Source organism: Sardina pilchardus, chromosome 9 (assembly GCF_963854185.1).
Source record: "Sardina pilchardus chromosome 9, fSarPil1.1, whole genome shotgun sequence".
In the NCBI taxonomy this organism is placed as follows: Eukaryota; Metazoa; Chordata; class Actinopteri; order Clupeiformes; family Clupeidae; genus Sardina; species Sardina pilchardus.
Genome location: NC_085002.1, coordinates 34,516,222 through 34,530,893, shown reverse-complemented (window position 1 = coordinate 34,530,893; position 14,672 = coordinate 34,516,222). Strand labels below are relative to the sequence as shown.

Sequence of the window (14,672 nt, the reverse complement as noted above, 5' to 3'; positions counted from 1 at the left end):
ACAGAGGGGTTTGTTGAAATAGTACTCCTAACCTGATATATATGACATATTATGCTTAAAAACATGGCGATTTTTCAAGGCTATTGACACTATATGCTGATTTACAAGACAACAGAAGTAGATATCCATAATAGGCCAGTCAATCTAGCGTTTGACCCATAACTAATTGCAATAGTAATCATTCCAAGTTTTTTGTGATCCCTAGGTATATCTAATTAACATATAAAAAATCTACCCATTTATATTTAGTGAAACATACTTTTTTTCAATGTCAAAGGTAGCAATTTCCAATGCATTTTGCCATTGGGATTTACTACTGGTGAAATGGGTAAAATTTTAAACTATAGATATCAAATTGAAACTTTCACAGATGTTTACTCACATTTTGTTCTTATGTTGATGTAAGTAATCCACTGGGGAAGTTTCATAGTGATATCTGCTAGTTAAAAAAATTACCCTATTCACCTGTAGTGTCTCGCCTTAATATATTAGATGGGAGAAAAATTACAGAGGGATTTATGGATATCTACTTCTGTTGTCTTGTAAATCAGCATATAGTGTCAATAGCCTTGAAAAATCGTTTTTTGCCATGTTTTTAAGCATAAAATGTCATATATATCAGGTTAGGAATAATATTTCAACAAACCCTTCTGTAAAAGTCTTGTAAATATAGTTTGGCATAAGACTGGAAAGTTTGGCGCATGTAAGTGCTTCAGAAGGGGAGATTATGTTCTCGGAGTGGGAGAAGAAACTCGTTTTGAGAAAACAGCCTTGAAACACAGCCAATGGGATACGTTCTAAGCCTAGACTCGCCTTTGAACTTTCGCGATTGGTTGCTAATACAACGGAAATGTCCATATTTGGATTGCATAGCGTCATTCAGCCGAAACAGGGCTTTCAAACGGTGTCACACACGATATGATTTGGATCACGGTCGAGGGAGTAAATGACACTTTAGAGTGGGAACTTTTGGCGAAATTAGGAGAAATCCATAGGCGCGAGCAGACAAAAGTTCGTGAAATAAACACCTAAAAGTGCAAATCGGACTTTGTTGTTGTAGTAGGGTGGTAGAATACATGTTAAGGTAGCAAACTAGCACAAAATCTCGAAATTGACCGGAGGTCACAAAAACAGTGTTTTCACCTGCCGTGTCTCGCCTTAATGCAGCTTCAACCGTTTGACATAGAAACTTCATTCAAACTTTGTAACGTAGGTCTTGCTTAGGACACCCGTGCTATGTATTTTTCAACTTTGTAACTTTTATACTTTTTAAACTATAAATGAAAAACTATTGAAATTTACCCATAGACTTAACATTGCGATTATGACATCATAATAGGGCAATTAGAATCTTATGCCAGGTGGCCAGGGCCACCTGCAGCAGCTCTCTCTCTCTCTCTCAGGCTTTAAGCATACAATCTCATTAAGACTACAGATCCTGTTTCACTACTTCCTCTGTTCACAACGGTTTCAAAATAAAAGTCCTCACTGCAATAATACACTATTAAATCATTACATTGCATGACGATTTATAACGACAAAACAATTTTTACACGACAAAACGATTTATAACGCTAAAACCACTTAACTGTTTGACGTCATTCAAGCACTCCTACAAAGATCTTGTAACGGAGATTTGACGATTGTATTTTTGACATTTGTGAACTTCATACTTTTTGAGATATTTACGATAAAAGAGTTTAAAATTCCCATAGAGTTTACATTGAGATCCTTTGGCGGCAAAGACTAATTGTTACGTCAGTGCTCAGCTGTCAGTAATCAAGGATCTTTGATCCAAACTAAAGCCATGCCACCGCTGCAACCTGAATGTTTTGTCTACTCATTAAACTGTAGCTGCGTGCTGAGTAGCCTACTAATATGAAGGGTCGAAGTAACAATAATTAAATATAAAGTAAATTACAAAGTAAAATGTCATGTAAGTCATATCACCAAGTATCAAATTTAAATCTATCAACGATTATTAAATGTAATCTAATTTAAAGTTTAAATCAATGTCATTTGAATTTTGAATTACATTAAACTTTAAATCAATTGAATAAGAAGTTGAATTAATTTGAAGTCATACATCACATTTACATTTCCCTGTTGTTCTCATTTTGAATGAGACTTAACATTTCAGCCTCATGCAATTCCGTGCGCCACCATTTAATTCGAACGCCTTTACTTCAAACTTTGGACTTTGGTACTTCAAGGTTGTACTGTTACCTGTCAATCATGCTATGTCCCCCGCCCCCCGCCCATCCACTGAATCTGAGTTGATTTATCAGGTCTTTTGTAAGACTCACTCACTCTAAATTATCACTACGTTGTACACTGTACACAGAGGTGGGAGTAACAAAAAAAACAAATCAATGGCGGTGGCTCCGGGGGTCGTAACTGGAAATCTTAAATGTGAATAAAGGTTTCTTGACCACTTTTAATGGCTTATTTTGATACGGTTTATTGTTTATATGCTAAACAAATGTGTTCAGGACACATTATCATTGAAGATTAGCTTGTTAGCTTGTTAGCTTGTTGACCCATTATAACCAATTGAAAACACATAGCAAGCTAGGCGACTAGATAGCACGCTGATATGAACTGTGGTGTTTCTGTAGATTATGAATTGTTGTCAACATGAAAATATTCAAACGGATTTTTGTGTGTATGCCACTTGAACATACTTGGGCTAAATAAACCCCTGAATGTAGTGTAATCTGAAGCACTGGACCGTCTAGTTAACTAAACACTAAGCTAACCACTAACCACTAAGCTAACCTGTTGACCACTGAGCCGAAACGCTAGGTGTGTGACAAGTGGACAACACCCCCTGGGTGAAATTTTAGCAGGCGTATTTCGCACAAAGACAGTAGAAGATCTCGCATGGTGACAGGCTCTGTGGAAACCCAGCGTCAGACGAAGGACGAAGGCTCTGGTGATGGTGATGAAGTGGGGGAAACTATTACTAAAGACCTGATAAATCGACTCAGATTCAGTGGATGGGCGGGGGGCGGGGGACATAGCATGATTGACAGGTGACAGTACAACCTTGAAGTACCAAAGTCCAAAGTCTGAAGTAAAGGCGTTCGAATTAAATGGTGGCGCACGGAATTGCATGAGGCTGAAATTTTAAGTCTTATTCAAAATGAGAACAACAGGCAAATGTAAATGTGATGTATGACTTCAAATTAATTCAACTTCTTATTCAATTGATTTAAAGTTTAATGTAATTCAAAATTCAAATGACATTGATTTAAACTTTAAATTAGATTACATTTAATAATCGTTGATATATTTAAATGTGATACTTGGTGATATGACTTACATGACATTTTACTTTGTAATTTACTTTATATTTAATTATTGTTACTTTGACCCTTCATATACTAACAGCTATGAAAACATTCTACCATGCCATAGCTGCTGTAAACCAGGACGTTATCGTCTTGTCTCCTGTTAGGCTACTCCTAACTTGATTTGTTTATATCGTTACAGTAACCGGTTTGCTCTCGGTAACGTTATCAACAGCTAAAGACAATCTAACCTAACGTCAACGTAAAACTAACACTGTATTTAGCTAACGACAACCAAACTTGCTCCAGGCTAGGTTTTTCGGTATCATTCACAAATTAAAAACCTTTGTTAACAGCTTGTACATTCCTATTAGGACAATCACACACCTGAAACACTTCGAAGAACATACTAGCTCATCCTGTACAAATATCCTACTGTAAGCTAACGTTACATTTGCTAGATATCATACCTGTTGCTGCATCATAGTTGATTGGCGTTGTTTGAAATTGTATTCCGTATTCCAATGGTGTCTAAGTCTATGGCCTACTTTTAACCTGCATTAGTGTAGATATGAAGGCTATATAAGCTATCCTACCAGTCGTTTCACTGTAGGCTACTAAAGTGTCAGCTCTTGCAACTCGTTTGAAGTTGCCAACTTCATTTCAGTCTTACATTCTAATAAATGAAGAGTTATTCTCCATAATAGCCTATATCCACAATTTTGATGCATTTTCATAAATCACTTTTTAAATGTGACTTTCCAAGTAATTTCAGTGGAAATGTAATTGGGTTATTTTTATCTATTCTTCTGTGTAGCCTAGTTGTCTTTTTAACTATAGACCTAATAGGAATGTTTTACACAGTCAGCAACCTTTTTGCATTTACATGCAATTGTAATTCCTTCCATGGAATTACATTTTCTAGTTTAACCATTGAAAATACTCAACTATTTAACTGTTCAACCATTTCAACTGTCAGTTATCATCAACTATGCCTCCAGTCAACTACATGAAACCTCCACATACCTAGCAACCAACATAGCAACCATCAAAATTAAGCTTTTATGACAGTTTCCATAGCAACCAACATGATTATACTACAGTAACTTCTTTATTTCTGATAGTGGCCATCATGGATACCCTAGCAACAAATGTTTCAAAATAAAAGTCCTCACTAGCAAGTTAGCATGGTTAGCATAGTTAGCATTGTTAGCATAGTTAGCATTTTTATCTTAACTGCTAGAAATGATTAACTAACTTAGCTAATCAACCTGGGTAGCATTGTTAGTATAGTTAGCATTGTTAGCATAGTTAACATAACTGCTAGAAATCATCAGTTAAGTTAGCTAATCAACCTGGTTAGCATTGTTAGTATAATTAGCATTGTTAGCATTTTTAACATAACTGCTAGAAATCATCAACTAAGTTAGCCAATCAACCTCGTTAGCATAGTTAGCATGGTTAGCTAATCTGGTAATCAGGTTAGCTAATTCAATTTTAAACTGTCTATCTTCGCACTATCAACTTTCAAAAACTATGAAACCACCATGTCTACCCTAGCAACACCTTAGTAACCATATCTACATGATTTATCTGTACATTTTTGCATTTTCATGCACTCGTAATTTCCTTGGAATTACATTCTCTAGTTATTTTTCTTCGCTCGCAATTCAGCTTGAACCGTTTAACGTAGAAACTTCATTCAAACTTTGTTGCGTAGGTCTTGCTTATGCCATATGTGCTTTGTATTTTTCAACTTTGTAACTTTTATACTTTTTGAACTATTAAATAAAAACTATTAACAATTTCCCCATAGACTTAACATTGCTCATTATGACATCACGGCAGCAATTAGAATCTTACGCCAGCTGGTCAGCCACCTGCAGCCAACTGTCAGTTTCTCTGGCTTTAAGCATACAGTCTCTCAGAAGACTACATATCCTGTTTAACTGTTTCCTCTGTCCACAACTGTTTCAAAATAAACGTCCTCACTGCAATAATACACTATTAAATCATTTAACCATTGAAACTACTCAACTATGTAACTGTTCAACGCCACGTCTAGGGATGCAACGGTTTTCAATAATTTATTGAACCGTTCGGTTTGGCCTGTTCGGTTCAATAGACTCACCTAAACCGCAATATTTCGGTATACGCGACATTAAACTTTTTATTTAATACAAGGTTATTGCGCGCGCGTAGCCTGGGAGCGATAGAGAGGAGTGCTTAGGACCCGGGGGATGCGTTTTCTCTGACTGTTCAGCTTGCCTCTCGTCAACCTTGCAACAACCAATCAGAATTTTACTGAATTTCCCAAGAGCCAATAAGCGCGTTGAAATGCAAATGAAGGAGTCATGTGAGAAGAAACAAACTTTACCGGCGGCTGCATGATCATGGCGACATTTGAAGTAGCCCACGAACAAGGCAAAAAGACCGTCAGTAAAAAAAGCACAGTGTGCATTGCAAGCACTGCTTCACAACGATCACCTAATAAAGGTAACACATCCAACATGTCGGCCCACTTGCGCCTTCATCACCCGGCTGTAACCTTAAGTGGAGCAGCACGGAGAGTTAGTTTGCCACCGAAAACCCAACCATCCATTGCTGCAGTCTTTCGACAACAATATTCCTATAATTCCCAAAGACATAACGAATACGACGGCGTATTAGGGCCACGTATATATACTTTGTAAAGACGCAAATGTGCCACTTTAGAAGGTCGAAAATTTGCCACATTATAAAGTCTGTGTGTAACAGTGTAACCGGTGGTTTCTGCCCTGCGTTGATTGCTCGCTAGAGTAGCCTAAGAAAGCGTGACGCCGACACAGCTGAGTGTATTCTCTTTTTGATAGTTTACTGGAAAATATTGTAGGGATGGGAGGTTATAGGAGATGGGGAGGCTGACATGTCATTCCAAACTCGGGTCATTTATTTTCCTGACGTTGTACATGCTAGGCTACGGGCAGCGGGAGGTGTCCACTCGAAAAACAATAAACTCACTGCTAAATCAGTCAATCGCTCGTCCACTCGTCAATCACACAACTCTCTCGCACACACACGCACACACACACACACACACACGACAGGAGACACAGGGGAAACAGACACTTTGTGAAGTGGCAAATTTGCCACTTTCTTCTCGGAATATTGCCCCCCCCCCTGACAACAGGTTGCAATAATGTTCATTTCATTGTTCTAATATTTTTAATGCTGCACTATACTTTTGTCTATGTTTACATTTTTTACGTTCATAAAAGAGGACAGGGCAGGCACTCCCAAATCAAATATCCATTTGAAACTACACATAATACTACCTCACCAATTATTTTGAGAAGATTTTCAGAATTGTTCACTACTTTTTTGAGGGTGTATAACAGTTAAGTATTTTCTTTAAATGTGTGAAGAACAGTGAGTTTATTAAATAAATAACTACACATTACTTTATGCTGCACTGCACTATGGATAACATTGCCTGTTTATGACAGAAGGCAATGATGGTGTTCTTTTCTTTTAATACATTTTTGTGATTCTGCTTCATCTGTGTCAGGCTATGCATTTAATATTTTCTCTGCAAGTGTAAGTAGAAGCACATTGTTGATTTGAAATAGAAAAGGCAAATATAGCCTCCTGTATGCTAGAGCCAAGATAATATTGATATATTGAAACCGAACCGTTACCGTGGCCCAAAAACCGTGATACAAACCGAACCGTGGCAAAACTGTACCGTTGCATCCCTAGCCACGTCACAATGTCAGTAGTAGGAATTGTCTCGTACGCGCAGTAGATGGCTTGTAAATAACTTAAACGTTTATTATGTTCGTAGTTCTTTAGATTACATATCTCGGTCACGACCACGGTCAAAAAACTGTGTCCATTCTACTCCCGCCACCTCATTCCTAATCACTTCCCCCTTACCACCTGTATAGTGATCAGCCAAAGTAGGCGGAGCTGAGACACCATATCCGTGACCACTAGGCAATATAATAATAAATTATAATTAATTATACTAACAACATATGAAATAATATGAAATAACAAAATAGCATAAATGGCTCCAACTCTGAATACTGTGCAATCTGTTTTTAAACTGGAACAATGCAAGTGTATGCATGATGTTGAACTGTGTGCATGAGGTCTGTGTGCTTTTGGAACTGTTTGTATGATGTCTGAACTGAGTGTGTGCTGTCTGTGTGCATTTGGGCTCAGGCCCAAATCATTATTTATTTATTTAATATACTTGCACTGACTGGAGAACACTTTCAATTGTGTTGTACCTGTGACAATGACAATAAACATATTGTATTCTATTCTATTCTCACAAGGATTTTCACTACTTATAATTCCTATACGATAATAAACTACTTAAACTTGAATCAAATGTTTGTTTTTTTGTATTTTGGCAGCATGAAGCTTGCCATTGTTGCCTTGATTATCACCTTGTCTTGGCCTGGCTCTGTAGGCTATTGGGTTTGTGAGTATTGATGGAATAGCCAATTAGGCTGTAGTCAACTTGTTAAGTTCAACATATGATCACCATACAACCATTAAAAACCAATTCAATATAAAGATCACTTACCCTCTGTTAGTGACTACAGCCCTCTTCAGGTAAACATGGTTGATAGGGAAGATACCCTGTGAACAGAAATGTGTGATACACTTGTTCAAGTACCATGAATTTCACATGGAAATTGAGGGACATGAGTATAATCTATCCAGTGTCAATACATTCTGGTAAGATGTGATGATTAGAGGAAGCAAATAATAGTGAATTCCCTCAACAGAAGGGAAGTGTGTTCAAGAAAATATAGCATCTTTTACTTTAAACACATTCTTTCCTGTGCACTACAGATTTGTCAGCTTGAAAGGTTGCAGCAAGTGTGAAAATATTTGTTATTTAGCAACTGGATTCTGTATGAAACGCAATAGGATTTAAAGCTAAATTGTGTACAGTATATTTATTGGGTTGATTCTTTCAAATATATGTGCTCATTCATGTGTTATTCCTTCCACCAACAACAAAGTATTCTCGTAAGCGTAGAATCTGCCAATCAGAATACATACGGTAGAGTCACCCGTAGAGTCACCCGAATAGTGAATGAAATTCTAGACCCGCCTTTCACATGTTTTCATTCAGTGACCAAATGACAGAGGGTTGTGCATGTGGCACAAAAAAAAGTACACTGATGCCAGAAGAAAGATTATATTCATTCTTTATCATTACGAGAATAAATCCTCGTCGCCAAGGAAGTGAAAACAGGAATTAAAAGGACAACCTGACATCATTGCTGTGGCAAATTATGTTAGTTCAACAAAATAACATTGTGTTTGAAAGAAAAAGTTTGTTTGTAGTATTCCACATTGTGACTAACTGTTATATCAACTCAACTGAGGGAGTAAAAATGGTCAAACATGTGGTTGTGCCATTAGATGTAGATGAGTTGGCATTGAGTGTAATGATAGCTAGCTGGTACATAACTGTGAAATATTTTTTTGAAAAGCTTTAAATTGATGATAAGATCACACCTCTACTACAAGCTTTAGGCACACTGTACTTTGAAACCTCCTGTAAATTCAACCGTATTGTTTGAACTCTTGTTGTCGTACAGAGCTTGCTGGATTCGATTTCACTTTTATTTGTGCCTAGGCTGCCTGGACAACTACTGGAACGAGGCCGTTCTCTTTGTTCCTTCGTATTCAGCCGTTACGTAAAGCCTGCTCTTTTCTGTCTAAAAAAATTCACGTCGTGTTTGGCTGTTTCTAGTTTCGTTTGGGATGCGTTTGTGCATAGATAATTATGTCCACGGAGTGGACGCTACTAGATTTGTTTGGAGGCTTCATTTAGGTTTGTTCAGTGAGCAATATGCCGGTTTCGGTAATGATTTGCATGGGCCAGTTTACCACTTCCAATTATATTTCCCTTGTTTCAATATCACTTCATATTTCCCTTGCTTCAATATCAAGCAAACTGGCCTTCCCACATTGCGGGTCGCTAAAGGCTAACGCGTGGTCACACACTGCTGCTGCCGTCTTGGTTTCTAGCTTAGCTTAAAGGCTATTTCAATCTTCGCTTGCAGTGACTACTTTAGCAGGATACAAGCATAGCATAAACCGCGATATTGCAAACAGCTGCATTCCAGCTAATTGGCTTCTCGAATGTAAGCAACTGCTCTGCTCGAATGTAAGCATCTGCTGACAACTTCGGCTGTTAACGAATGTTATCTCAGTGATTGACCGGCGTTTAGAGCCAGTTCATTTGCACGACTATTGAACTTATTTGCGCCCCATGCAGGGGCGGAGCTATAGGTGGGGCAGGCGGGGCAGCTGCCCCTGGGCCCGGGCCCTTTGCACTTCGTCGATCTCAATCTTTCGAATCACACTTTTTCTCTCACCGAACGTGTTGTAGCGTACATCACATGTAATTGCATAAAATAGGTGGCTAGCCTATTTATATATCTAGCATTTTAGATCTACTATTTTATCATGGTAGGAGTCATGACTCAAAAAATACCAGTGAAATCCCTAAAGCTGTCTTGTAATGTAATAGTTAGTCATGTTATTTTAAGATAAGCTATGTTGTTATGGCTTGTATTTTTTTTATCATGTTTGTGTAATTGTTTAACAACTGCAGTGCATGATGGGTATGATATCTGAAGACTTGTTGAACGTCATCATCAAATTTCCATTATAGTGAACAACGTATAGGCTTGGACTAGGCTACGGGAAGTTGGTAATACCTGGTTTAACTTGTTCTTATGCCAAGCATCAGCCCTGGATCATTCTCACACAATTAACGCAGAATCTATAGTTTTTATGAATGACACAGTGTTTCCCACACATAGACAAATTTGTGGCGGTGCGCCACAGATTCAGCACCGGCCGCCACATATTGCGTTTCGTTGTTCTTTTATTTATTTATTTATTTATTCTTATTTTGAAACGCTATTGAAAAACACGCAGCATTCGTAAAGCTGAATTTCCTTTCCCTGCGCTCCCTCTCTGTAACTCGCGCGTCTGTCTCTCATACACACAGACACACGCACAGCCCCTATCCTCCGTGCACACCGCGGCTGTCTGTCTCCATGAAAACCAACGAGATCATACCTGGAAGCGTGGTCGGTGGTCGCACCTGACGCTGCTCGGGTAGAAGCATAAAGTTCTCCCGCAACTTTTGTAGTCTAGTCTATGCGTGCAACTTATTTACCAAACTGTAGAAGTAAACTCATTCTCCTTGGCCCGCTCTCGTGCGCGCTCAATGGACAGCCGCCCTCCACATGCACATTTAATCCAAATAAAACATTCACAATCGTGGACGTATTGACGCACAGAAGACGACTAGCTAAATTACTGTTATATTCGGTTAGCATCATTAGTAGGCTATGCTGCAGACATTTGATTAAAACTCTTGCATTCAAGTTGATTGACCAACAATGTTTTTCAACTCCAAGACTTAAAAGGGCCTGTCCCAAGGAGAAAAAGTATTAGCTTACCTTGAAACTTAAACACATGTGGGGAAACTGAACAGTCCAACCAGTAGAGTATGATAAGCTTAGCCTGCTATGTTTACAATATTTTGAGGCTTCAACCAGACAGCTGAATTTAAGAAGTGGAGTTGTAATATGAATAGTAGGCTATAATCTGCATAAAGTTTGCTGTTATGAGATGAATATCAGAAATGTCAGTATAGGCCTATATAATGTAAATAATTATAATGTGTGTGTGTTTCAAATAAAGACAAGCTTAACATCTTGGTAAAAAGCCTCACCCCCCCAGAACAATGTGCAGAACAATTGAACACAGCTATTAGGCAGGTTCCACCTAGCTTGTCATTGTTGACATCTTCTGCCATAAGAATCGTTGTAAGAAAGGTAGGCTGATGATGATGGCAGCAAAGACGAGGGGAGGCTAAAGGAGGTGGCAGATCAGGTTTCCAGTGATTCACCATTTGTAAGCTCAGGTTGGTAAGAGGACTATTTTACATTGGCTGCACTCACTGTGAGTAACTTAGCCAATTTATTTATTAGCTAGCTTAATATTTACCATCTGAAGAATGGAGTCACAAATTAGACTATTCTTGTGAATGCATTCCACTCAGATAGCTAATGTACCAGGTTCAAAATGCACGTTTACTTGCAAACAGAAATATAAGCTTGGGACCCTCCATTTCCAAAGCAACAAATGAAGGCTGCTTGTAATAATACAAATATTGTGATATCAATATGGTGCAATCAAACGAGCTACAGCTGGTAGAGCCTTCCGCCTTGAGCATGACCTGCAAAAGGGCATTATGAGAACCGTTCAGACTCTTCTTAAAGTGACTGCACCATTATCAATATCAATATCACAATTGATCAAAATATCAAATAATACATAAGCAATTTGCATTACTTTAGTTGCTTGTGTCACATTTTTGTTATCATTCAAATCTTATGATGCATGTTGGGGGGCGGAGCGGGAGGGGCGTATGGGGGGGGGGGGGGCATCAACCATCTCTGCCCCAGGGCCCTGTGTGCAGTTGTTCCGCCACTGGCCCCGTGCATGTGAAATATATGAAGTAAATTTCTGCCGCTGCATGAAACCGAAGAAGACATTTCATGTCTATCTGAAATAGTAACAAATATATCAGGCAGCATCGCTTTAGCCCAAACTCAATGCCTTCTCTGGCCATAAGGCAGCTGATTCTCGAGGGCAGAAGGGATTTCTCCTCTAAAGTGTTTGGGAGTTTTTCGCCTCCCTCGGCGTTTAGAATGGCAACACGTCCTTATCTTGCTTCTAATGTTATTTTCTGCACTTTCCAGCTGATTAATGTAGCACCAGTGCAGCAGCACACGTCCGTTTATCGTGGTTCTAATTTTATTTTCTGCATTTCCAGCTAATCGATGCAGCATGCATGTCTTATATCATGGTTCTAATATTATTTCTACACTTATCAGCTGAGCACCAGTGCTGCAGCACATGTCCCATTTCTATCGTGGTTCTAATGTTATTTGCTGCACTTTCTAGCTGATCAATGGAGCACCAGTGCCACAAATGCTGCACAGGTCCTTATATCGTGGTTCTAACGTTATTTTCTGCACTTTCCAGCTGATCAATGTAGCAACAGTGCCGCAGGCAGCACACGTCCGTTTATCACGGTTCTAGTATTATTTTCTGCACTTTCCAGCTGATCAGTGGAGCACCAGTGCTGTAGGCGCAGCACATCCTATAGCATAATTCTAATGTTATTTCTACACTTTCTAGCTGATCAATAGAGCACCAGTGCTGCAGCACATCCCATACACAAAAGAAATATGTGTGCTCTGCATCTGATTTTGGGGTGATCTAGATACTTCTCTAGGTGCAAGTCCTAGAGTGGCGTAGTCTGGCATTATATAGCTACCACTACACATGCAAAAATGCATGTTCCTGTTAGCTACATCGTTAAAAGGTGTGCAATACAGTAGCCTAACTTGGGTGATTTTAGACCGATAGACCGGAATTTTTTTATTATTATTATTAGCCTATTATTATTGTCTACCCGTAGTTCTAAGTAGGCCTATTAGTATTTCATCTCTGTGAAATGATCCATATGAGTTTTCTTATAGATTTCCGTGAAAACACATCCAATTCAACTGTACATTTTAGGGATAACAGTAATGTGGTCAATTGACCAAATAACACTGATCAATTCTTGCATCTATAAAAAGTGTGTGTTACATATAACCCCACGCTCTGCTGCGCTGTGAAATCGTAGGCCTACAGCATAGCCTAACCTGGCTTGACGTTTCATACCGTTCAATCTAGCTCACGTTCAGAATGATAAATTCGAAATTTTGCGTGGGAATGAGCATATGCTGTTGTGTGGTCGTGTCTTAATCGAGGGCCTTTTTACCCGTGTTGTCTTTTTAGCATGTGGCTAAGGGGCACCAGTAGATAAAGATGTTGAAGTTGGTGCGTTAAAATAAAAAGTTTGGGAATCGCTGCCTTTAGACTATAGCCTTTCACCCTGAGCAGTGGCATAGACTTTGTGTTGAAGCTTTTTATACCATTTCATTCCATTTATTTTTGTACCAACTTTCAGTCTCTATCGGATTCGGAAACGCACAAAGACGCTAAAAGACGGTACAGACGGCCGATGTCGGCGCAGCACTTTAGGCCTACATAACACACTATCCATTGCAAACATAGTTAAATTCTTTGCACAGGGAGGCATTAAACTGCTATAGCTAACAAAAAGCCTACAAAAATCGCCCATTTTAACAGCTCCATGAAGAGCAATTAGGCTGCGTTCAGACTGCCAGCCAAAATCCGACTTTTAGCCCATTCAGATTTGAATCGGATGTCACTTTTGAAGTCTGAACAGTGACAGGTCACATGAAATCCGATTTTTGCGAAACGGTTGCAAACCACATCCAGGAGGTAGTTTCATATCGTATTCGTTATCGTATCGTATCGTTATCATATATCGTCTCAGTTTGAACAGCTCCCAACACTCAGATCGGTTTTGAGGCATATCCGATTTGGACACTTGCTAAAGGCAGTATGAACAGACAGCCGGATATGAGAAGGAATCAGATTTGAATCAGATTCGTCTGCAGTCTGAACACGGCCTTAGCATATTTGTCTTGTGTGATCATTCCCCTCCCCCATAAACTCTTCTAACCAGTTCACTTGCAGACATCAACTATGCGGCATTGAGGACAACTGCCTTTCCCCCCCTCTCTCTCGACACACACTTGGTCTGACTGAGCCTGACACTAATTAGGTCTATACGCATTATTCACAACCACCGTTCACACAGATTTTTTTTCCCTGTCAAAATAAACTTAACCATAGCCGTGCTCTTTTCCTCCTACATCCCCCTGATGTAGAGGAATTTCCTACGTAATTCATTCATTCAATTCACTCTGCTCTCTGCTACCTACAGTCAGAGAGGGTTAAAGCAGGGTGGAGGAGTAATGAAAGATCTTTGCTACAGTATAGGCCTACGAGCAGTGTTCGAATTACCACCATAAACAAAAGGCAACATGAGCCTTTGGCAAAAAAAAAAAACACTCTATAGATTAAAACCTGTGCCTCTCCGATATGTGGGATGGGGAGACTAGTGCACTACCAATATGCTTCTCGATAATGGTTAGGCCAAGCCTTCTTAAACGGCATGCTTTAGAAAGTTAACGTAGGCCTAATGGAGATGTTCAAAATAACTAGCCTACTTTTTGGCTAGCAAACAAAGGCACCCCGGTTAGCTAAAGGCCAACTGTCCTAAACATTGCGTTCGTTTTTGTGACTTATAAAGCATATCCTTGATGAGTTGAGCAGACACTGCTGTTTCATTGAAAAAAGGTAATAAGCATTTCTCTCCCTCTGTGCTGTGAGGTATAAAGTTGAAAACTCTGCACCTGC

The 14,672-nt window shown here is 39.1% G+C and overlaps 1 protein-coding gene across 1 annotated transcript in view; it reads right to left on the bottom strand.

Moving 5' to 3' along the window:
• dock3 (dedicator of cytokinesis 3) overlaps nucleotides 1-14,672 on the bottom strand; it is a 597,933-nt gene that overhangs the window by 557,547 nt on the left and 25,714 nt on the right. Inside the window, exon 4 of the mRNA XM_062544851.1 lies at nucleotides 7,870-7,925. Within this exon, the coding sequence (XP_062400835.1) occupies nucleotides 7,870-7,925 (56 nt within the window). The remainder of the gene's footprint in view (nucleotides 1-7,869; nucleotides 7,926-14,672) is intronic.